The sequence below is a fragment of the Hemisphaericaspora subhashii genome, assembly GCF_019202705.1.
Source record: "Hemisphaericaspora subhashii strain CBS 10753 chromosome Unknown scaffold9, whole genome shotgun sequence".
NCBI classification, from domain to species: domain Eukaryota; kingdom Fungi; phylum Ascomycota; class Pichiomycetes; order Serinales; family Debaryomycetaceae; genus Hemisphaericaspora; species Hemisphaericaspora subhashii.
In genome coordinates this window covers 175,291-197,695 of record NW_026057206.1, presented here as the reverse complement: position 1 = coordinate 197,695, position 22,405 = coordinate 175,291, and the positions used below count along the sequence as shown (strand labels likewise).

Genomic DNA, 22,405 nt, shown 5'->3' with positions numbered 1-22,405 from the left:
TCATGGATTCCAACTATCTATTTACATAGAAGACTGAACTTTGGTTCATTAGGATATCCGAATATACATTCGCTTGGACGATCTCGTATCAGACGTTTTAGCGCTTCCACTGTCAAACAATCGTATTCTAGTAAAAACACTCCTTATTCTTACAACGAAGCATTGGATTGAGCACAAGATACACGCATTAAGACCACAGCTACAAAACCGGTTATAACTTCAGAAACTTGAAACCCCAATCCAAGAACCGTTCCATAGTATGAATTAATTTAGAACTAACTACATCAGGAACAAAATCGAAGACTTCGAGAGGCTGTTGATCTGGTTGTTTAGGATCAATATCCCTAGTATCAACGGCACCACCAATACAGCCGTCAATACCTAATTCAAGATACCTATCGATATCATAACTAGTAGCGACAGCTTCAAATTCATGTTTCCATGAGTAATAGTTTTCAGGACCAATGATTTTATCAATGGAATGGAAACTTGACTCACCGGAATTTTGTGTCATGGCCTGTAACAATCTGGTTTCTAAACTAGCTAAATAGTGGATACATTCATTCTTCTTATAAAATTGTTGATTGATTAACTGAGCTATAAAATTCTAAAGCTAACTTTTATACCATTTTTACAGTATTTACATCATCCTAAATCAATAGTTCGTCAATTAATTAACTACTCATTAATTAATTTCCTCCTCAGATTAGTTTGCCTAGTAATTTTCTTAGTAATGTTCTTTCCAGCTTAATACCCGTTAATTCACATTACAAGAAACAGTTGTTTAATCGTCGTATTCATAGAATAGTCACCATTCGTCACTTCGGTTGTGCAAAAACCCAGGAATCTCACAATAAGAAGAGGTAAATACATGCATGCCCAGAAGCACCGACGACCTGCGTTTCCCGTTAATGAGGTATCAAAGCATTTGTATCTAGCTGTCGATTTACTTACTACACTATTAACTTCTTAGTTCTTATTTCATAGAAGGATGACCATGGTCTGAACCTGGCCATGCCGCTATTTTCTCTATTCTTGGAGTTGAGCCTCGACTGCTTGCTCCGCTATCACTATCTAGCAGCTCTATATTATCACTAGACTCTAATAAAGCACTTATTAACCGATTAAATTCCTCCCGTAGATCCTCATCTGTTAGCGTAGACACAAATTGTTTGACGGAATTTATTTTCTCAGATTCGACATCAAGGTTTGAGAATTAGTTAGATAAAGGTTTAAACCATAGTTAACCATTTAAGTATAAAATCTTCTTCTTAAGAATGTTCACTGTTTTTAAATTAGATAGCAATTTCTTATAATGAGCTTCAGGACTATATTCAACTGATTTATTGTTAGATTTCAATGGGGGATTCATTAAAAGCAATGCAGCGTAATAAAGCATGATGTGAATATGTACTGGTACATATCTCAAATTTTCCAAGATATCATTATCATTAATCACCAAATTCAAGACTGTATGAGCTGCATTTACAGCAATATTTGCGCTGATTGCTGCTTGATCGGGAGAAAGCAATTCCTTATTCGAAATGAAATCATCGTCGTCATCTTCACGATCAGAGGAATCGGTATCAGAATCTTCTTCGGAATCACTTCCATCTTTGCATACTTTCCCATTGGAATTATTCTGTGGTTGTGGTTGTTGTTGCATTAATGAACTATCCCATTTCGGAAATGTATCATTGGCATCATTAGGATTTATTTGCAATCGTCTAACAGCTGATGAATTGATATGCATTTTCGCAAAGTTATAATAAATCAACGTGGATTTGGTTGACCATACAGCACCATAATTCCCAGGTGCCAACAATACCGTCCATGAAACCATCCATTTATCCAATTCTAAATTGCTCTACCTACCCTATGGCTTACTACTTCCATGATTATTCAGGGTACGCAAAGGAAATTTGGCTTCGTTTAAGGCTTGATTGTATTCAACTTGGGAAACTAATCTCATATCAGTGAATCTTTGTTTTTTGGCCATTTCGTCTAAATCAACTTCAGTGATATTATCTTGTTTAGGAAGAGCTTCTTTACTTTTAAGCAATTTCTTCTTGTGTCCATGAGGTAATTTCTTATGTCTCTTCGTTAGCAATATCTCTTTACTATGCATAAGTGAATAATCTTGAGGATTGACTAATGGTTGCCTATTGAATGTCAAACTTTGCTGTCCGTCCAAAACATAAAGTAAATACCAAAGTTTTAATCTATCCTTATTTTCAGTATGAGGATCATTTAACCCATATTCTTTTGCCAATTGAAGTGCTAACCCTGTGAACATTTGTGAATCCGATAACCAAAAGCTACATAATATCAAAGCAAGAATAGTATTAAACCCTTCATTTTCATCTTTTGGTTTTCCTTTAAATAACAACAGACTACAGAGTTCATGTAAATATGTCAGTAATTGTTTAGATTTCCAACTTAAACTAGAATGATGAATCGAGGCGATTGTGCAGATGGCACAAACGAGGACTGGACAAGTATCCCAGAGTGAATCCGTTGAAAATTTCGATATTTCAAATCCAAATAATTGTTGGGAGATGTTGGCATCGAAGAATTTGAATAAATCGTTTGCTTCTTCTTTCGAGAGGAATCCTTCTCTGAAATCCTTGGGATGACTACCGCTTTCTTTGAGTGGTCTTTTCGTGTGCGACTCCGATGTGTCGTCACATTTTGACGCTCTTCTCTTCCGATGTTGGCTTGATGTATTTACAGGATGATGAGCTGTTGCTAAGGGTTGACTCTCTATAGCTGGAGGTTGTCTAATCGGCCTCCAGCTGGAACTACTACTTATACCGTCCAGACTTCTAACATCAACTTCCCGAAGTTGATTTGGGAATACATGTGACGGTATAGGTGGTGGTGATATCAACTCGGGACGGCTATTGCCTTCTAATACATAAGTATCTTGATTCTGAGATAGTATTGGTATCGGTTGATATTGGTGATGATACTGTTGATACATTTTCTGTTGATTATCCATAATAAATTGCTGATTTACTCGTAGAATATCCACCAACTCGTTGATCTTATTATCAAACGTATTCATTCTATTTTCTATTTGTGATTTCCAGGCAGTATCCTGTTGTTGCTGTTGGTTATATGCACTGTAACTGGAAGGGACCATATATGTGTTGGCACTCGGTATGCCCGGTAGTTGTCCATTTATAGGCGGTATAGTCCCGTTGAATGGTGGAAGTCGTCCTACCTCTGGAGTTGGCTGTGGCGTAGCTGTTGTGGTTGCTGTTACGGTGGTTGAAATGCTCGGCACTTTTAACGAAGGTAGTTTAAGTGCGAAATGACAAGTTGAAGATTGACCATTCTTGATGCATCGCTCACACGGTAGGCTTCCATTATAGATACATTTAACTTTGGATTCTTTACAATTGAAACATGGTTTTGTTCTCTTTTCTTTAGGCATCACGTCTATTCAAGAGTCCCGGTTCTTCTTCGCTTCTTTGCCTCTGGAGTATTTTGCAACTATACTTTTCTCTTTGACTAACTTGTAAATCTAGTAACGATACGCTTCTTCTATTGGTGCTGCAAGTGTAGAGGTTAGAGATGTGGTTCCGGGATAACTTGTAAAATTATTAAAATATTTTTTTGCTCTGCAAAAGCCGAGGTAAAGTGTAAATTTAAGCAAAGTTACAGTTTACCCCCTCGATTTACAGATTCTCGTGGGGTTTAACGATTTCGTTGATAAAACTTTAACGAAAGAGAAATCAACGGTGTTTGATTCATATAAAGAAAGCCACTAGCTATTAAAGATGCGTGCAAAGATCCAATCGTTTTTCAGCAACAATAGACAATATGCCGTTGTCGGAGCCAGTAACAATCCTTCTAAATTTGGTTTCAAAATTTTGAATTGGTATGATAAACATGGTTTACCAGTGATACCAATCAACCCTAAAGAAGAAGAAATCCTTGGAATTCGAGTAGTTAATAATATTAACAAAGTTTTGGAATCTATTCAATCCCATCAAGATATTTTGACTCATAAGACTTCCAACGTCGATGGTTTAAGTATTTCATTTTTAACCCCACCTCGTATTACTGCTGCTACTCTCAAGGCAATTGCTAGTATTGATGGTTATAAAGACATAGTTAAAGGTGTATGGTTACAGCCAGGTAGTTATGATCAAGAAGTTTTAGATGTTGTTCAGGAAATTGGTCTTTATGATAAGGCAGTACATGAAGAAGAATGTATTTTAGTTAGAGGTGAAGAAGGACTTGAAGCTGCAAATGTATCTTACACTTGTAAATTATAAAACTTCCAAATTATTCTATATAAAGAAAAAACAATCAATATTCGCCAAAACATATTTATATTATATATAGGTTATTTATATCTATTAGATCCCCCTCTTAGAACTATAGTTTTAATCAAGAATCTTTTTGATGTAAGTACCCCAACTCTCCTCATTTGGATTCTCATCTTTACTGTTTCCGGATCCTGACGGGCTTGGATGAGTTTGATGTGAAATATCTCTTGAATCTGTCCTCTGGGGTGGTTGTATCACTACAATTTCGTAAGGAAATGGGGAACTTTCTAAGGATGTTATAGGAGGGATATGTTCTTTATGTGAGTCAACCAAATCAATCACTCTATTTATGTTCTCTTCAAAGCTTGCTATTGAAGTTTGTATATTTCCCGTATATGGTGAAGAATTGCGTCCATTATCTTGGGCTTGTTTATCGCTTTGAGCAGTTGCTCCGCCTCCTGTGCCACTAGGTGTGCTATTATTAGTGGATGTTTCTTCAATTGGCAAACATTTGATGTTAATAATCCAATTTTCCCATATTTTCAAAGATTTGCCACTATCGGAAGGTTCCAGTTTGCCAAACCATCCTGATTTCTTCTTTAGTTGTTGTGATCTATCTTTATCTAAGAAATGTATTTGAATTGTGCCTTGTGGCAAAGTCTTACTATCATTATTCTGTAGTCGTAGAAGAAGGCGATCAATTACTGATTTGACAAAATGATTAATCTTTTCATCTATCAATGAGTCTAGATCTGGTAGGTTGCTAGCCATTGGATATGTTATACTAAGGAATTCATTGGTTGTGGGTGTTATGGGTCCAAATAGTCTATTAAAAAATATGGTCCATATTATGCCTATTTTGTAATCTGTTAGTAAGAATTGAAACCAGATCTTTGGTGATTGAAGTCATGTACATACCTTTTAGAGATTCCCTTATCACTGATCTCTCAGCAATTACATCTAGCAGGAACTCCATTACTATTTAAAGTGTGTATCTATTAATAATGAATACTGTGAGCGTGTGTAGATTTGTTGTAAAGAAAGAAGCTTTTTAGAGGCAATAAATGATTTCCTTTTTCGGACGTGTATTATCATCCGAACAAAACGTCTCAGACTGACGACTAATAATTCTCACTATAACGGTTTAACTACTACTCTGTCTATTTTGAATTATCTGTTCTTTCTTCGCTTGCAATATACAGGGAAAAGTAGTGTTAGTTACATTTTCTAATAAGTGATTTTATTATGGTTGCTATGTACAAATAATTGTGTTTTGGAATTTTCTTGGGGCATGGGTTGACAATTACTGTGGCTCTTGTTTCTTCTCTATGTCATTATCAAAGAATCATGTTGCTTTAAGTACTGCCTGACTGGTCTTCCTTCTTTATTCGACTTTTCTTTACTTCACACTTCTCTATTACAGAGGTAGAACTATTAAGATCTAACTTAATCAATTTCTCCAACTCCTCTACACATTTAGGAAGAACTTCAAAATCTAACAACTCCATTTCTCGATCATTAAATTTAGATAAGACATGATCTGTTACTTGATTTCGATCATTAGGTCTCCCTATCCCAATTGAAATCTTATAATAGTCATTTTTCATATATTGATTTATAGATTTCAATCCATTATGACCTCTTTCACTAGTGCCCGGTTTCCTAATTTGATATTTCCCAAGATCAACTTGTAATTCATCATGCAATATAATTAACTTTTTGTTAGTATTGTTGTTATACTTTGAAAAATGTTTCGAGATTGGTTTTCCTTGAAGATTCATATATGAATCAACTGATTTAAATAGTACAATGTTTGGATACTTAGATGAATAATAGTAGTCTCCTCGTTTGATTAGATGTTGTTTCCAATATATATCTACAAGCTGGTCCATCATTCGATGGCCTACATTATGTCTAGTTGATTTGTATTCTGGTTCTGGGTTTCCTATTGATGCAATAAATAAAGTCCTTGTCTGATTAAATGAAGGATCACTTCGTATACTAGGGAAATAGCTATTATAAAGACGTCGAAGGAACATGCTTACTGACTTCCTGGGAAGAGCCGTGTAAAACCAAGCAGAACTATTGTTTTATGTTTTTTCTTGTTTCTTGTTGGAGTGATTTGTGCGGGTAATGGTCACGAAGTTTACGCTTATCTTTGGCTAGCACCTAGAAGTTGGATGATCCTGCTTGTCGTTCAAGAATAGTATTTGAAATCCTTGACAGTTTTTAGTGGCTTGTGAGAATAATTTGTCTACTAACATTAACGAGCATAATCGTCGAATCCTTCAAAAAATAGTACATAGTTATATAAAGATCTAACAGAGGAAGTATTGACAGCATTGCCTTCTCATTTCTCCATCACATGCTCCACTTACGGGGTACCTTGATAAAACTAACAACTTCTAAGAAAATTCTCTTGATGGTTGCGAAAAAGGGTGGTGAAGTTTCCAATATAAACTCAAAAACATCAAGTTCTTATACCTCAAATGTCTGCGGGCCCAAACTGCCTTTGTTAATCTACGTACATTTGGAATGGACAGAAAGCTAAACTAGAATCAGTTCCATTCTTATCAAACTTGTTGCCACTGATGAGTGAACGGCGTGCACTTAAGGTTGACAAAGACATCATTATTTATTAGTACATCTTTGAATTACTTGATATTCCGTTGTGGGGAAAGGGTGTAATTATCTTCTTGATTGTTGTGATTTGAATATAATAACTCAATACATATTGAATTGAGTTGGTGACAGTTTGTTCTTTTGAATACGCAGTTCGTTTGGTACGAAGAGAGTTTTACTCGAAATCATAGTTTGTTTTCACTTTAATGTATCGAATATCACCGCTTGATCGATCAACTCTATATCTGTTATTGCCTAACTTCAATTTTCTTAAAGTGGGAATTTTATTCACTAGTGTCATCTTGGATGGATCGGGATTCGAAGGACTATTTACTGATAAATATATTATTGGATGGTAGAGTAAGAACTGCAAGTCCGTTTTCGGGATATCCTTAAGGTAATGGACCTCTTCTAGAGAGTAATACGGCAAATGCTTTATTGTGTCCTCAAGCTCAATCACCTTGATTGAGAATAGTCCCTGACTAAGCCGCCTCCAATTTCGAGGGTGTGTTCGAATCAGTAATGATTCCAATTCCAGAAAGTCAAAATTTGGTACCATATCATAAATTATGGACTCAGCACTAGAATTCCCTAGAAATAGATTTTTTAAACGAAGCTTTTTCTTCACTTTGAACGGTTTAGGTTGATCAATATAGAGGGACTTTAGCAGGGTAAAACGTGGTAACCAATCTCGATAGAACTCTTCATCTACCCCGTCAATTCTTAAACTCTTGATCAGATGAATATCTGGCAATTCGTCTATCTTTTGACTTTTGGCTGATACGTAAAAGTGACCAACATTTGTCCAAACATGCTTGGTTGGGTACGTGAAATGAGTGAGCTTTGAAAAGCTTATTGAACACTTAATAAGTTCGTAAGCTAACCTACCTAGCCATCTTGACGACATGTAGTCCGAATTATGAAAGGTCAATTGCCTCATAAACTGCAGCTTGAGCTTTCTACCTCTTGACAAATGCAAAAATGAGGCCATACTCATCCATGCATGGTTTTGCCAGCGCGTTCCTGCACGACTATCTGACCCATGATAAACATAGATCGAATGCCATAATATTTTGTTGCTTAGATTATTCATCCTTTTGTTTAACAATTGAAACTTCAAAAGATCAAAAGTTGATAAAGACTTAAATATCTGAAGCCATATTTCGTCTGGAAAGTCAACAAATTTAGGAACATTCTTTTTAGGAGGATGGATGCGTCTTTTCTTCATTACGTCGTAAACTCTGTGAAATGGGAGTAGTGGAGATAGCAAGTGAGTTGAATTTACTTTGTACTAGATTGGTCGGGCTTTCGATCTTGTTCGTGCAAAGTTATTAGGTACTTTCAATTTCTTTGATTACTTTCTGAGTCTAATATTTCCCACTCTGAAAAATATTTTCTCGGGTGGGATAGTTTCTTAACATTTGTTTTTTTTATTTATTGATTGAAGCGGAGAACTTTTTATTAACTTTATTTGCAAGCTGTTAATTTTAACTTTACTTGCCGGCTAAACCAATTACTCTTTATCCATATTACGATTAGAATTATTGATGCTTGGCGAATATTTAAAAAAAGTTTTTTTTGGGAAAGCTTACAACAATAGTATTCCAATCATGTTAGTAAAGTTCATCCATTTTCTCTAAAAAAACCAAACTTCTCTACCACAGCATAGCTGTTAATGCTACACGATTTGGGGATCTAGCTGACCGCTATATTATAAGAGTCAAAGTTGGTACTGAATTATTATTCCTTCCTCCATTTAAATATGATTATGTACTTACGCTTAAGCATCATTGCTACCGCTTAGGAACGAGCCAGTTCCCAGTCGACCAAACCATGTATGGGTGATATCTGTTACGTTGACAGGCTATTGAATTTGTGATTACGATTTACTGTTCAATAGTATTCGACAAAGTTCTCATATACTTATATTTCATACAAATCCTATGGGAGTTCGACCTTAGTAGCGAACTTTCATTGACTCCAGATCTCGCCTATTAGGGCATGAGAATATTGTAAGAATTCTTCATTTCAAAAAGAACTTTCAGCTTTAAACCATTCTACACCTCGATAGAATCCAAAGGAATGAAATAAATACATACCATGATTGAAAGTCCTCCTTGCTTGATCCAATACACTTTTATCAGCCACCAATGGTGCATTGGATAAGTTCAGGTAGAATACAATATCTTCAGTTTCACCACTCCACTACTAACGGAACTGCTACTGGACTCGGATCTATATGAAGGGGGAGGTGGATATTTGAATGGAGGGAACAATACTTTCGTGATAACTTTAACTGCCATGCAACAGTTTTCATCGTGATCTTCATATTCGTCTAACGTCGCCAGCTCTACTGCGATAGAGTCGTTATCTGACTCATCTTGATTGGAGATAGGCTTCTCAAAGGTTAAGTCGGTACTTCACTTTTGGATGCTTTTTATGATTAAGCGTAAAGAAGAAGTCGGTCAATATGTGTTTTTTTGCAACCATTATTTAAAAATATTGAAAATTTGCACCCATTCTTGGAAAAAACAAGTCACAATGATTTTGACATCCTGCACTCTGAAATTCTACAAAAGATTGATCTAATTATATTGAAAATTGCTTACAATGATACTCAATATTGAAATAATTGGGCTCTGGGACGTTGTATGTACACTTATACAATTCATCGATTGTACAGCTGTGATTGCTGTTGGCTTCGGCTCTTTCCCTTTTTTCCTTATCCTTGCCTTTTCTTGGTGCAGAATGTTGGTTATAGATACAAAGAATGATTGTCAAACGAATCGGACTCAATTCAATTCCAATTGGTTTTAGAAGCTTACTGGAAGTGTATTCTGTGGTCCATAGTCAACTTGTTTGTTGTTCAAAATCGGACACTAATGCCTTATTTTACGATGGAAGTTGTGGTTCTTTATCAAAATCCTTAGCCATTATAAGTGGTCTATGAATTTATTTTTTTAATCTTTTTCACTTATTGCAGTACATTACCCCATCGGCTTCTAACACTCGTATAGACTCTTAGAAACTTGATAAGTAATTCCGAGATATATATGACATGCGTACATATGACATATGCATGCATAATCTAAATCCATGTGACGATCCCTGGCTATATTTTGGGCACCAGAATCCTTCAGATTTCCATCTGACTTATTTATTTTTATATTAGGATGAAATTAAGGGTTCTCCAGTTTCAGCCCAATTATAATTCGAAATTTATTATTTTTTTAAATGGTTCGTTGACTAAAAAATAAAAATTTGAAATCTGCCTGTTTTATCTTCATAATAATTGTAAGCCACCAGTTTGGGCTTAGACTTACTTACTTACTAACTTGGAGGCTTTCTTCTGTAGTGAGGTGCCTGAGCGACTGAACTATATCCAATTAGGTGGGGTAAAGCGATCGGTTTGTATTATTCAGACACCTTATACTTACACTCATCGACACTAATACAGTGGAATAACAATACGAAATATAAATTCGGGGTAAAAACTAGCGATATTTTTGGAATTCGTGAGATTTGTGTGACCATTGATAAGCAATATGTTATTGTAATCATATGCCATTTCTTGTTGGAATAGAGAAATATAAAACCCTTGAAGGTTTGAAGTTTGATGCAATTCCAACCGATTGAACTTATGTACTATTTCTCATAGCAACTTCAGCATGGTTCAATTCAATTTAATTTGCGTCTTACTACTTGCTATCTTTAACGCTACTGCATCCCTAACCATCGAAAATGAATTTATCCAAATAGGAGGTGAATTCAAAAAACCAGAGCTCGGTATAAATGGCATCTTATCCTTGATTGACGTTAGTACTGTTGTTGTCCAGCAATTCAACAACCTGAATCAGACATACTACCTTGGAGGATACAACCCGGCAGAGGATAGTATTTTAATCTACGAACTTAAAAATGATGGTCAATTCTACTTGAATGGTACGCTCCATAAGAATGACACTGAATTATACTTCAGGCGAGCTGTAAATAATGGAGTTATCACTATTGTGGATATTGATTACATTACTATGAATGTTAAGAATGAAGGGGAAATATATCTCATCCTGAGTATCCCTGGACTGCTGGATACCGCTGATTTATATCTTGCTAGTAATAACCTCACATGCGTTCACAACACTTCCGTATCGATCCTGGATGAGAGTTCTGGAGATGGATGTATTGTTCTTGAGGATTCCGATATGCGCGCTGGAAAGCAGGTCAATTCCTGGATTTGCTTAGGTGGTCAATCTGAGGTACGTCTTGATTTCACTTCGAATACAACCGCCACAGTAATCAAAGTTGCCAATTTTGGCGGGAAGAATACTTTTATGATTAGCGGTATTGCCAATAATGGCACTGTAGATCCTTTTGAGTATAGGGAAAATCGTTATTTGGACGTCAAGCCTGAAAATGCCCATGATCCTATGGTATTCGACATTGGACCTGGATACGATTCAAAATCGTTCAAGTATGAAGTAGGGCTGCATGGCAATGGTGTTCTTAGAGTTTCGTATCCGTCAGCTAGTGATTTGGGGAACAGCTGTCCTTGTTCGTGTTCCAGTATCTCTCCAGTCAAGGTTCCAGGTGTGGTTCCAACTGTCATTGCCACTACCTTGAAGAATTCTGCTGCAACCGTGGTTACAAGCACAGCAGCAATTGATACTAGACCAACAACGATCGGAGATATCGTAACTTCCGCAACGAAAACAACTTCGACTTCTAAAGATGGTGTGGGCAAGAATGCTGCTTCCTTGTTGACGACTATTATGCTTATATTGTCGTGCCTCTGTATTATTTAGAGTTGGGTACAAAAGCATACAATGCAGTCATATATATGTATGTGGGAAATTTAATTGAATTTTCGCCACGGATATACTTTTATACATATTTCCATCATAAATAATAAAGAATCTATTTTTGATCTATATACTCTAAAAATACTTCTTTCTTCCTTCATAAATTTTGACCTAACCAAACATACTTCATCTTCGCACCCACGCCTTCCGAACTCGAGTTCGCACTACTATTCCAGCCCACTTCTTCGTCGCCCAATTCTTGTTCACTATCAGACGAGGAATTGAAATTATAAAAAACCGGTCTGACCTTTTTCACCGTCCCATTTTGTGCTGGGCCATATCCCGATCCAATAAATTTGATCGAATTCTTTCGTGATCTTGAACGAGACTGTCGTGGAGATTGGGATTTTGAATTGGACCGTGCGGCAATTCCGGGAGATGGACTTGAGAAGGTTAATGAAAGCAATTTTTCAATTTCATTCGTTTCATCTTCTGTCTCACTTTCGGATTGTGATGGCTCGTTGAGTTTATGTTTTGATACGGTAGGTTTCTGTTGTTGTTTTCGAAGAGTGGAAGGGACACGGTTTGGTGTGAGTGATCTGACCTGGGATCGAGAATTGTTGTTATTGTTGAGATATACTCCCGACCTTGCCCTAGAGAGTGTATGTACTGGAGAATCTCTGCCTCCAAAGGATATGGATTCGATGGTTTCATTTAAGTCGAGATCTGATCTTGATTTTATGAATTCGGGAAAATATGAAGTATTTTGGACATCATTGGGTTTTGGAATCTTTTGGTTGGGCCCATTTGCAGTTGGAGCCATAAAGAGAAGTTTGGCTATATCTACATCTGATTCATTTCTTGATTGTGAAGAAACACTAGATTCAGAATATGCCAAACTTACTTGTGAATTTACTTTCGAATTCAATTGATGAATCGGGATTTCATAACTATTTGAATATTTCAATTTGAGTGGATTTTGGATATCTTCATTTGACAATAATTTAGTTAAATCGATCACTGAGTTTGATCTTGTCGGTTCTGAATTTGGTGATATATCTGGACTAACTACTCGCGAAGGATGATTGGATAGATCGAAGTTGGCTCTAAATGATTCATCATTTATCATTTTTTGTTTAAATTCAGCTTTGATTTGGTATAATTTTGTTCCAGGCTCCCAATCCTTTGCAGCAGGACATAAATAATTCTTCGTCTTTGAAGTAAGTTTAAACGAATCCCGAGGTTTGCTAAATTCAGGAGTAGCTCCATTTGCTGGTTTGCTATTTACGTCAGTTCGTTTAACGAAATTTGTCTTGTAGTAAACAACATCAGTTTCTAGATTTAGGGTATAATCCATATGTTCATCAATTATATCCAATGCATCTTTCTCTAATTTCCAAGTATAATCATCTGGGTTATATTCTTCCACATCAACTTCATCGTCATCATAAGCGATTTTCTCAGCATAATTTATTTTAGCCTCTGGAATTTCTTGGAAAATACCTACTAATTACTTTTTACAGTACTTTAATAAATATCGTATTGGTACTGATTAATTAATTATAATATCTTTATTCTTAATGAAATTTGGTTTATCATAATATGCTAACAATTTGACAAAATATTCCTTACATCTCATTTGATAATCTTTATAACTCAAATCAGGTCCATTAAATCCACCCAAAGTGGTAGTTGGTCTAAAATTGGAACAACTACTTTTATTTTCCAACAGTTTTATATTTGCAGTATACATTTTATAAGCATCATTAGAATCAATAATTGGAGGCTTAACACCCATTCGATCATGAATCCATTCACTCAAAGCAAAATCTCCCAACAACAGGAATTTCACTTTATAATTCAGCCAATGAGTAGCTAATTCTTGCTTCAATTCAGTTAATAATATATCTGCCGATTGACAACATCTTAAATATGGGCTAAAATGGATATACACATTTTTACGTTGACTTGGGCCCGGAGTATGTGAAAATGCTTTTGTTGTTTGTATGATATCTTCTACTGCTGAATGTAGTTGTTTAATTGCACTTGTTGATAATGAAGGATCATACTCTTGATAATCTGATAAAATGGGAGTGGCCAGAGGATCTGATTGTAGAGCATGGTCTATTCGTTCACCGTGTCGTAAGAAGTATAACTCGGTCATTTTTGTTTCATTAATCTAGTTCGAGGTTAAGGAAGAATGTGGTGATTGCTGTGGGATGGTTAGGTATTTGGTATTTTGTATGATCTGATGTGACCACTTTTCCTAGTGACGTTCAAACAAATGTGGTAGGAGAAAAGGGGAGGTGGGGGGAGTGGCTTGTAAATCTAAAGTTGATGAATTGCTAATAGCAGCAGAGGGGAGTATGATTGTTTCGGTATGTCTCCTGAATCAGGCGGGTAAAGGGGTTTGCTGTAAATTTAATTGATTTGTTATGTTGTTAATTAAAAAAGATAAAAAAAAGAAGAAATTGAAATGAAAAAAAAGTTAATCATCTGATGATACTGCACATAATCATATAATATTTATAAGGGATGGAAATGACTGGAAATTAAAGATAAACGAAATTTCTCTTGCTGATAAAGAGATTTATATACTTAATCAATGTATCATATGAATCAATGGTTGTATTAACTATGGTTCATACCTGTATTGATTTTAGTGAAGTCTTGGGTCACCTCATTATATGCCTAAAATCATTACGTCATTGGAAGTTTTAGTACAATTATGACAGCATGGAAAAAAAAATATCACATGTCAAAACTTAGACCAGCATAATTCTATAATTTTCAGTTAGCCCCTTCAACAGAACGCCCCGACTCACCTACACATACATGTACAATACATAGCAACCTTAGAATATTAAATGAACCAATCTAGATTGAATTCAAAAGGATATTAGAGGTTTATATAATTGGTTTATATGATGTGGTGGTGTAAATTCTTATCTGCATCAACGGTTTTGATACGTTTTTTTAACACACAACGTGTTAGAACCCAACAACTTGAAATCCATAATTCAAAGTTTACACCATGTACAAAGGACTATCCTTGCTTTGTACCAAGTATTTCTTGAGATTTGCAAGTAAAAGATGCCAGATTTGGTTTATCGCTTGAATTTGCAAAGTACTTCATTAGAGCAGACAAACACACATACTAACAGATTAAATCTTATAATTGATTAAAAAAATGGTTGCGAAAAGATTACTTCTCTCAATAATTAATTTTTTGCAACTCTTCAATGTTCCATAGACAAGGAAAATCAGTTACTGACATACAGTATAAAAGTTTTCATTTATTCTATTATACAATTATAATAAATGTGGAACGGGTCCAAATCAATTGTACGAATCACAATGGAGCCTTTGAATTACAATTGAGCATCGAGATTTCCCGGCCAACAATAGCACAGCCTCGTAATTCACCAGCCACCAGAGGAAAAAAAAATAGAATTAGTCATAATATTCCTTTGAAGACTTAATGTTTTGTTCATAAACAACTGCTGTTGTAAAATATTGATTCAGAAATCATTCAAGTATCTATTGATAATTATACTACTAAAATATCTAGTGGAGAAATAAAGAGGGGGGAATTTTGAACCGTTTTTTTTTACTTTTTTTGTGTCATTTTTTGTATTGACAGGGCCCGATTGAAATTTCAGGTTTACCGATCTACTTAGTACTCGTTACAAAGTTACTGTCTTTTAAACTTACTAAGATACATTATGACAGCAGCACCAAAGAAAAGATCAAGAAATGGTTGTTTCAGTTGTAAGAAATTGAGAATTAAGGTATGTCCACTTCGTTTCAAAACAGATTCCGAGTGGTCCACCCAAATTTACTAACATTTTGATTCGTAGTGTGATGAAGCTAAACCCCGATGTGAATATTGCGTACATACCAATAGAGAATGTATATACCCAGTTCCGAAATCATCAATAGGATCATCTCGATCACAATCTCCAGTCACACCAATGGTAAGCAATAGCTTATCCACACTTGATTCAATGGATTTTTTAGGGGAAGGAATGTCTTCATCATCGTTAAATACGAGTAATTCCAGTCCTATGTCACCGGTTGAAGATTCAAATCCTCTGCTGTATTTTGGCGAAGATCCAGACTTGTTAGAAGACATCTTACCGCGATCACCTAACCCTACTTCCGATCTCATGTTAACTCAAGCAAGTTCATTACTTGGGATATCCCGATTTGAATTAAAACTAGTTGATTTCTTCAATCGCGAGTGTATAAATTTATTATCATTTGGAGTTAATAGAGGTGTTCAACGGACTTGGGAATTTGAAGTTCCTCATATATTCCTTCAAAGTGAATTACTTCGACAAAGTATATTTTCCTTTTCCGCAATAGGATTAATGACAACCTTAAACATCGGTATAGATGAACTATACTATCAAGACAACAACGACATCGCTCAGCTACAACTATCTCACAAATCAGCCAGGGACTACCTCTTTACTAAAACAACTGATTATTTCATGAACGCCCTTGCCGAGACCACCAAATCAGTCGCTTTGGGCCCGAACATTTCACCCTTGAGAGCAAAAGAATTATTCACGTCAAGTATATTAATCTTCGCTTATCTCGGCATCCACCCCCATAAACTCCTTCCATTAATCTCCTTCTCCAGAACCGAAACCGACCTTATATCAATCACAAAAGGAATGCGTACGGTATTTGTCGAATGCGTACCGATTATCGCCAGAACTGAACTACATCAATTGCTTCTCTGGGGAGACAATCAAGAAATCATTTCTCCTCCGCACAATTTCAAATCGAGCCCATATCCAATTATAAAAACACTCAGAGATGATTTATATGCCTTGGTCGGAAACTCTTCACTTGATCTCGAGACAATGGATAAGATCGAAATCTATAAATCAGGAATTGAATATCTAAACAAGGCATTATTCGAATGTATGCATTTCAAATTCCCCATACCTTTATATCGATGGGTTCTTCTCCTCCCGAACGAATTTCGTGAATTACTATACATCCAGGATGAATTCACCCTTCGGTTATTATTCATCTTTTCTTGCTTGTGTTCGATTTGCAGGTTTCAATTATATGATGAGAATAATATGTGGAATGATTATGTGGAGTGGTATGTTAATGGATATAAGCGTGGATATTTGGGTGATACGGGGGGGTTGGATGCGTGTCTTTATGAATTGGCTATGGTTAAGAAGTTTAGATTTGATCAGTTTGATAGGATTGGACATTTTGATCCGGTTGTTGAATTTGGGTTGATTGACGCCATGATTTAGTCATGTAGAAGCGGGCAGACTGGGTGATACCGGGAGACTGAAGAAAGATCCGCAAATGCACGTATATGTCAGCCGTTGTAAGTGGCATTGTCGTAGGTGGTCTTATGAAATCAACTCTTAAACATAAAGGTGTGGATATGTTGCTTTAAATTCAGATTCATCTGTTGTCACCAATGATAGCGCTACTATTTTGAAATCTATCACATTTGATGGGCCAGTTGTGAAAGTAGTGGTGGACATTCCAAAAGTTCAAGAGAATGAGGGCGTATATGGGACCATTTCTGCAGCTGTTTTGACTGTTGCTTTCACTCCCCTTCACCTTAACCAAACGAATATGAAGAAGAGATTATTGGAAAACTTGCAGGCTTAGTAAAGAAGCATACGATAAACATGGCCACTCATACTACTAGTTGGGTTATCGAAAAAGGATGAAATTCAATTGTTGGTCTTTCTTCTGTTGCCAGAGTAGATGATGTTTTAATTGCAGCAACAGTCGACTTATCTGGACTTAGAAGAGCCTTTCGTGTTGCAAAAGCTGGTATGCTTTTGAAATCAAATATGATTTTGACAGAATAATTAAACTCTAGCAAAGAAGTTTGTTAATTTAGACATAAGTAGCTCCTTATATACTCCACAAGGTATGCAACAGTGATTTTTACTCTCGTATAGCAAAATGTGTCTAGCAATAAACGTCAAATGTTTGAATTACAGTCTTAAATTTGTCGATTTTCAAATGACAAGTTATCTGTGCTATTGGGAACTTGAGTAATACTGCTCTCTTCTCTTTTCTTCTTCGAGAACACAAAATTCATGGTAATCATAGGTATTCAACACTGTCTGTTTGGCTGGCATTTAAATCCGGAAAATCTACGCCGCAAATCTCGGAAAAATCGATACACCTCCTGATTCCCCACTCAATTTTTTCCACCCCTTGCACCACCCCTTCGTCTACTTCTTGTTCTTTTTCACAACCAAGACAACAACGAAACCGGTACAACCAATCACAATGACAACAATCAGCACAGATGTAATCCTCTTCGATCTCGACGGCACCCTCGTCAACTCCACCCTCGCTGTCGAAAACTCCTGGACAAACCAAGTCAACCTCCACAACCAATCGCATCCATCATCACCCATTTCCCTCCCGGAATTACTCCACGTCACCCATGGTACTCGCACAATAGACACATTTAAGAAATTCTTTCCAGAACTCAAAACTGATCCGGACAGTATTGAAGCCTGGGAACGTGAAATCGTCACGAATTTCGGCCATCTCGGCCATCCCATCCCCGGCCTGTCCGAATTCTTACAAGCGTTGAATCAGGCGGGGTTGAGTGACAGATGGGGTATCGTGACGTCGGGAACGACGGAGTTGGCATATGCGTGGTATGATAAATTATTTGGGACTGCTGGTGTGGAAAGACCCGGGGTGTTTGTGACTGCGAATGATGTGGGACGGGGGAAGCCTGATCCGGAGGGATATTTGACTGCATTTGGGAAGATTCGGGATGGGTTGGGGAGAGAAGATAAGTGTGAGGCGATTGTGTTTGAGGATGCCCCTACGGGGGTGAAGAGTGGTGTGAACGGTGGGTTTTTGGTTGTGGGGATTGGGAGTACGTTTCTGAAGGAGGTTTTAGTGAATGCTGGGGCCAAATATGTAGTGGAGGACTTTACAAAAGTGAAGCTAGAAAGAAGTAAAAATGGGAGGATTATTTTAAAGTTGGATATTATGTAGAGGAATGGTTCATATAAAAAAATGTTCTTGTATAAAGCCTATAGAATAGAATAAGATACTACTACGCCATTGATAATTCACCAAATTGATCACCTAGTTTAGCCAACCGGTCTTTCTTTCTCTTTTCCTTTCTCGATTTCTCATTAACTGAATTCCTATATTCGAAATATTCATTCACAACAGCATGATCTTCATCAGCTATATCTTCAAAGAAATCGGCTTGACTAGTACTTCCATATTGATACTCGTTGTCTGGAGTTTTCAAAATATCTCGTATTGATTCATTAACTAATAATTGTGAATGTAATCCAAAACTAAAACACCATCTTAAATGCTTTAATCTAATATATGAATACCATGTATTTATCCTTAACGTTTTATACTTGGATAACTTTATCGAAGAAGAATCAATAGTTGAGCTTTGTAACTGTAAACCTTCCGGTGTACCCTTATATACCAACTCTCGTTTACTTGGGTCTACATATGTCCTTACAGTGTTTGAGATATTTCTAAAGACAGAATTAACTTCCTTTTTATCCTTTTTAGAAACTTTTTTAGAAGATAAATTCAATAATCTTTCCAATATGGCGAATAATTGTTCTTGTTCATAATATGGAGAATTTACATTATAATCTTCATCAAATTGAGCTCCTCCATCTTCTTCATCTTCTTCTAATGAATAATCATACTTTTCATAAATAACAGCAATTGTCCTACCTGCAGCTTTTGCAATATCTCGATTTTCATCATTATCCAATAATGGAATCAACCTAATCATTAAATCTTGAACAAATTCATTCAAGAAATTTCCCTTGGGTAATAATGTCAAAAGACATCCAATTCCATGTAAGGCAGTGACTGATACTAGTGCTTCTTCTGCTACTTTTGAATTGGCTTCGTTGATTAAACGTTTATCCATATTCTTATCAGTTATGAATGTTGCATGTTCTCTGTCTCCAGTTTCCACTTGTTTCTTGAGAGCTGTTGAACTGGCAGTATAACCTTCAGCAATATCCATCAAGACTAGGATTCTGTCATCGATACCAAACTCGGAAGATCCATGATGAAGCACGAGAATAAGGGAGACATATCCACTGATGATGTATGCTTTGTTTTGATTGGTGATTATACTTGTAGCTGGTTCTACTAATAATTTATTGATGTAGGTATAAAACTCATTTGTAACCAAAGAACCAAAGTCTTCTATATCACTGCAAACTAATGCGATCACTGATTTGAATAAATATTCAAATTCAATATTACTTCTATAATCACCAACAACAAACATATTAATAACTTTATTCACTTTATCTTCATCAACATAATTATTAGTACCAATATTTTCTTCATTAGCAACTATGATTGGTTTCGATACAATGAGTTTATATAATTGAGCTAATAACAATTCTCTTGAATGAGAACTAACATCAGTTCTACTAAAACTTAAAGAAACAATTATATCAGTAATTGTAGTTGCTTTTGATTGAATTCTAGTTTCATTTAATAAATTAGCAGTATGTTGTCTTCTATCGCCAACACTAATTCTATCTTCTTTACTTGTTTCTATTTCAGTATTTTGCAAACTAGTTAATTTTTCTCTTAATAATTCTTCTAATTTAAGATATTCAANTATTTCAGTATTTTGCAAACTAGTTAATTTTTCTCTTAATAATTCTTCTAATTTAAGATATTCAAGTTGTTCTCGTTCATCACCTTCTTCATCATCTGAATCTTCAGTATTACGTATTGGAGTTCTCGATGCTGATGTAATACGAGATGAACTATTGGATAATGGAGTTGATTCTTTACTGAACTTCTTTCCTTTAAATAATGATCTATGTGACATATTGCCTTGCTTGTTGCTTTATATAAAATCAATTGTAAAAGAAAGAAAGGAAGAAAGAAAACGTGAAAAATTTTAAAGATTTTTTAAATAGAAGAAACGATTGAAATTTAAATAGAAGCGAATGCAAATAGAAAAATGACCTCATTAATTTATTTTTTCTCTCATTCATTAATTACATTACCCCAGACAGTACAAGAATATAGGTAAACATAAACTATGACTAATCACCCATAATAATAATAATATGAACATCTACACTACCCTTCTACCTGAAATTGATTTACATTACAATATATTACTTGGTAGACCATTTACAATTACAAAGTTTATAGTGCTTGGCAACTTTTTCTATGTATTAAGCACAGGGCTCAAACAATGGACTGCATATAACTCTTAACAAAGGGTCATCTCCATTTGTATTAGGATGAACAACATGTACACACTCATATCCCCCCTAACACCCCATGTGGGTACACATACTTTCAGTATCAAATGTACAATGACTCACTCACTCACTCACACAATTATTTAATCTTCTCTAGTCAAGTTAGTTTCGCTAGGTAGGTATGTTACAGCTCCAACTTGATTAGTGGAATTACCGGAACAAAGGATTCTCACTGACAACGAAGCGTTCAACTTCAATATGAAGTCGATATAATTGACAAATAACTGTAAATTCTGTTGTATTATTTACAATATATGCTAAAATACTATTTCTTGAGGTAATACATATACTTTATCACCATTCTCTCGCACTGTTTCTTTCTTAACATCTCTGGGTAACAGTTTTCTCATATCAAAAGCATCTATTTCATCATCTATTTGGTTCCTATCCATTGGCGCTGTTCTCCCATAATATCCAACTACCCGTCGATAAACACTATAACCCAATTTCTCATATAATTGTCTTCCAATTACATTTGTCACCTTAACGAACAAGTCAACAAATAAAGTTTCATAAGGTTTAATACTAGTTAATCTTTCTAATTCTGTACATAATTCACTTGCTAATCCTAATCGACGATATTGATCTTGTATAGTAACTGCAGTAATATGAGTATGCCATTCCTTTTTAGATAATTTCCCTTCTGTCTTCCCCATCATATATCCACTAATCTCATCTTGACCATTAGCATTAAATGCAGAAATTTCTGTAGATTTAAAAAAGAGTGGTGGCCATTCAACTAAATATTGTAAATAGGCTGAGATATTAAAATTTTCAGTTAATGGATCTAAATTTACAGGATTTAATTCAAATAAATCTTCAATTTGAAATGGTTTAATTGATGTCATATTGCCCTTCCTATACTTCCTTCTTTTCAATGACTTCTATGACAATTCAAATCTATTTGTTTTTATAATTGCTGTCAATCAATTGGTTGGTCCCCTCCAAAAAAAACGTTTGCTTCTATTTGACAGAAGAATCGAAAAAATAAAAAATTTTCAACTTCTAAATCTCGAGATTTCTTAGTTCTCTCTTCTTCTTCTCCTACTTTACTAATAATCATATAATAAACAATGTACGGAGGTCCTCAACCAAGTGAAGAACAAAAGAAGCTTCAAGAACAATACGCTTATGACACCTTAAAATTCGCTGGTCTTGTTGCTGGTGCTTTATGGGTCACCCCAATCATTTACCACTACATCAAGAAACAACTTTAATTTAACGGCAAACAACAACATCGGTATATATAGAGCCCATACACATCTACGTTTCATTTCATATTAATTTTATCATGTTTTAAGTGTCTATTTTTTTGCTTTTTAGGAAGTAGTAAACTGTATATATATATAAAACAAAGAAGAAAAATACACAAAATTGATCATTTTAAAGATTC

The 22,405-nt window shown here is 35.5% G+C and overlaps 11 protein-coding genes and 1 pseudogene across 12 annotated transcripts; 4 read left to right on the top strand and 8 right to left on the bottom strand. All coding sequences in view use genetic code 12, as the record gives it.

Annotated features, from left to right (window-relative positions):
* Positions 1–211: 211 nt before the first annotated feature.
* Positions 212–1,843, bottom strand: J8A68_000392 (uncharacterized protein; the record flags this gene model as incomplete). Its single annotated transcript, XM_049407852.1, has 3 exons — positions 212–597; positions 997–1,149; positions 1,249–1,843. The coding sequence occupies 3 exons, from the start codon at positions 1,841–1,843 to the stop codon at positions 212–214; spliced, it is 1,134 nt and encodes a 377-aa protein (XP_049266367.1).
* A 33-nt stretch (positions 1,844–1,876) lies between these two features.
* On the bottom strand, positions 1,877–3,439 carry J8A68_000391 (Zn(II)2Cys6 transcription factor; the record flags this gene model as incomplete). Its single annotated transcript, XM_049407841.1, has 1 exon — positions 1,877–3,439. One exon carries the CDS (start codon positions 3,437–3,439, stop codon positions 1,877–1,879), a length of 1,563 nt encoding a protein of 520 aa, XP_049266366.1.
* Positions 3,440–3,785: 346 nt separating this feature from the next.
* Positions 3,786–4,286, top strand: J8A68_000390 (uncharacterized protein; the record flags this gene model as incomplete). The annotated part of the gene is made up of 1 exon (XM_049407830.1): positions 3,786–4,286. One exon carries the CDS (start codon positions 3,786–3,788, stop codon positions 4,284–4,286), a length of 501 nt encoding a protein of 166 aa, XP_049266365.1.
* A 111-nt stretch (positions 4,287–4,397) lies between these two features.
* Positions 4,398–5,051, bottom strand: J8A68_000389 (uncharacterized protein; the record flags this gene model as incomplete). Its single annotated transcript, XM_049407819.1, has 1 exon — positions 4,398–5,051. The coding sequence occupies one exon, from the start codon at positions 5,049–5,051 to the stop codon at positions 4,398–4,400; it is 654 nt and encodes a 217-aa protein (XP_049266364.1).
* Positions 5,052–5,635: 584 nt separating this feature from the next.
* Positions 5,636–6,319, bottom strand: J8A68_000388 (aminoacyl-tRNA hydrolase; the record flags this gene model as incomplete). Its single annotated transcript, XM_049407808.1, has 1 exon — positions 5,636–6,319. One exon carries the CDS (start codon positions 6,317–6,319, stop codon positions 5,636–5,638), a length of 684 nt encoding a protein of 227 aa, XP_049266363.1.
* A 758-nt stretch (positions 6,320–7,077) lies between these two features.
* J8A68_000387 (uncharacterized protein) lies at positions 7,078–8,130 on the bottom strand (the record flags this gene model as incomplete). Its single annotated transcript, XM_049407797.1, has 1 exon — positions 7,078–8,130. The coding sequence occupies one exon, from the start codon at positions 8,128–8,130 to the stop codon at positions 7,078–7,080; it is 1,053 nt and encodes a 350-aa protein (XP_049266362.1).
* Positions 8,131–10,570: 2,440 nt separating this feature from the next.
* Positions 10,571–11,704, top strand: J8A68_000386 (uncharacterized protein; the record flags this gene model as incomplete). The annotated part of the gene is made up of 1 exon (XM_049407785.1): positions 10,571–11,704. The coding sequence occupies one exon, from the start codon at positions 10,571–10,573 to the stop codon at positions 11,702–11,704; it is 1,134 nt and encodes a 377-aa protein (XP_049266361.1).
* A 154-nt stretch (positions 11,705–11,858) lies between these two features.
* Positions 11,859–13,865, bottom strand: J8A68_000385 (annotated as a pseudogene). The gene is made up of 2 exons: positions 13,334–13,865; positions 11,859–13,192 (listed from the first exon to the last, which is right to left on the bottom strand). Coding segments are annotated over exons 1-2 (1,866 nt in total).
* Positions 13,866–15,426: 1,561 nt separating this feature from the next.
* On the top strand, positions 15,427–16,986 carry ZCF18 (Zcf18p; the record flags this gene model as incomplete). The annotated part of the gene is made up of 2 exons (XM_049407764.1): positions 15,427–15,492; positions 15,562–16,986. The coding sequence occupies 2 exons, from the start codon at positions 15,427–15,429 to the stop codon at positions 16,984–16,986; spliced, it is 1,491 nt and encodes a 496-aa protein (XP_049266360.1).
* A 1,006-nt stretch (positions 16,987–17,992) lies between these two features.
* On the top strand, positions 17,993–18,721 carry DOG1 (2-deoxyglucose-6-phosphatase; the record flags this gene model as incomplete). The annotated part of the gene is made up of 1 exon (XM_049407753.1): positions 17,993–18,721. The coding sequence occupies one exon, from the start codon at positions 17,993–17,995 to the stop codon at positions 18,719–18,721; it is 729 nt and encodes a 242-aa protein (XP_049266359.1).
* Positions 18,722–18,782: 61 nt separating this feature from the next.
* J8A68_000382 (uncharacterized protein) lies at positions 18,783–20,567 on the bottom strand (the record flags this gene model as incomplete). The annotated part of the gene is made up of 1 exon (XM_049407742.1): positions 18,783–20,567. One exon carries the CDS (start codon positions 20,565–20,567, stop codon positions 18,783–18,785), a length of 1,785 nt encoding a protein of 594 aa, XP_049266358.1.
* A 702-nt stretch (positions 20,568–21,269) lies between these two features.
* Positions 21,270–21,860, bottom strand: J8A68_000381 (peptide alpha-N-acetyltransferase complex B subunit; the record flags this gene model as incomplete). The annotated part of the gene is made up of 1 exon (XM_049407731.1): positions 21,270–21,860. The coding sequence occupies one exon, from the start codon at positions 21,858–21,860 to the stop codon at positions 21,270–21,272; it is 591 nt and encodes a 196-aa protein (XP_049266357.1).
* Between the last annotated feature and the right edge of the window lie 545 nt (positions 21,861–22,405).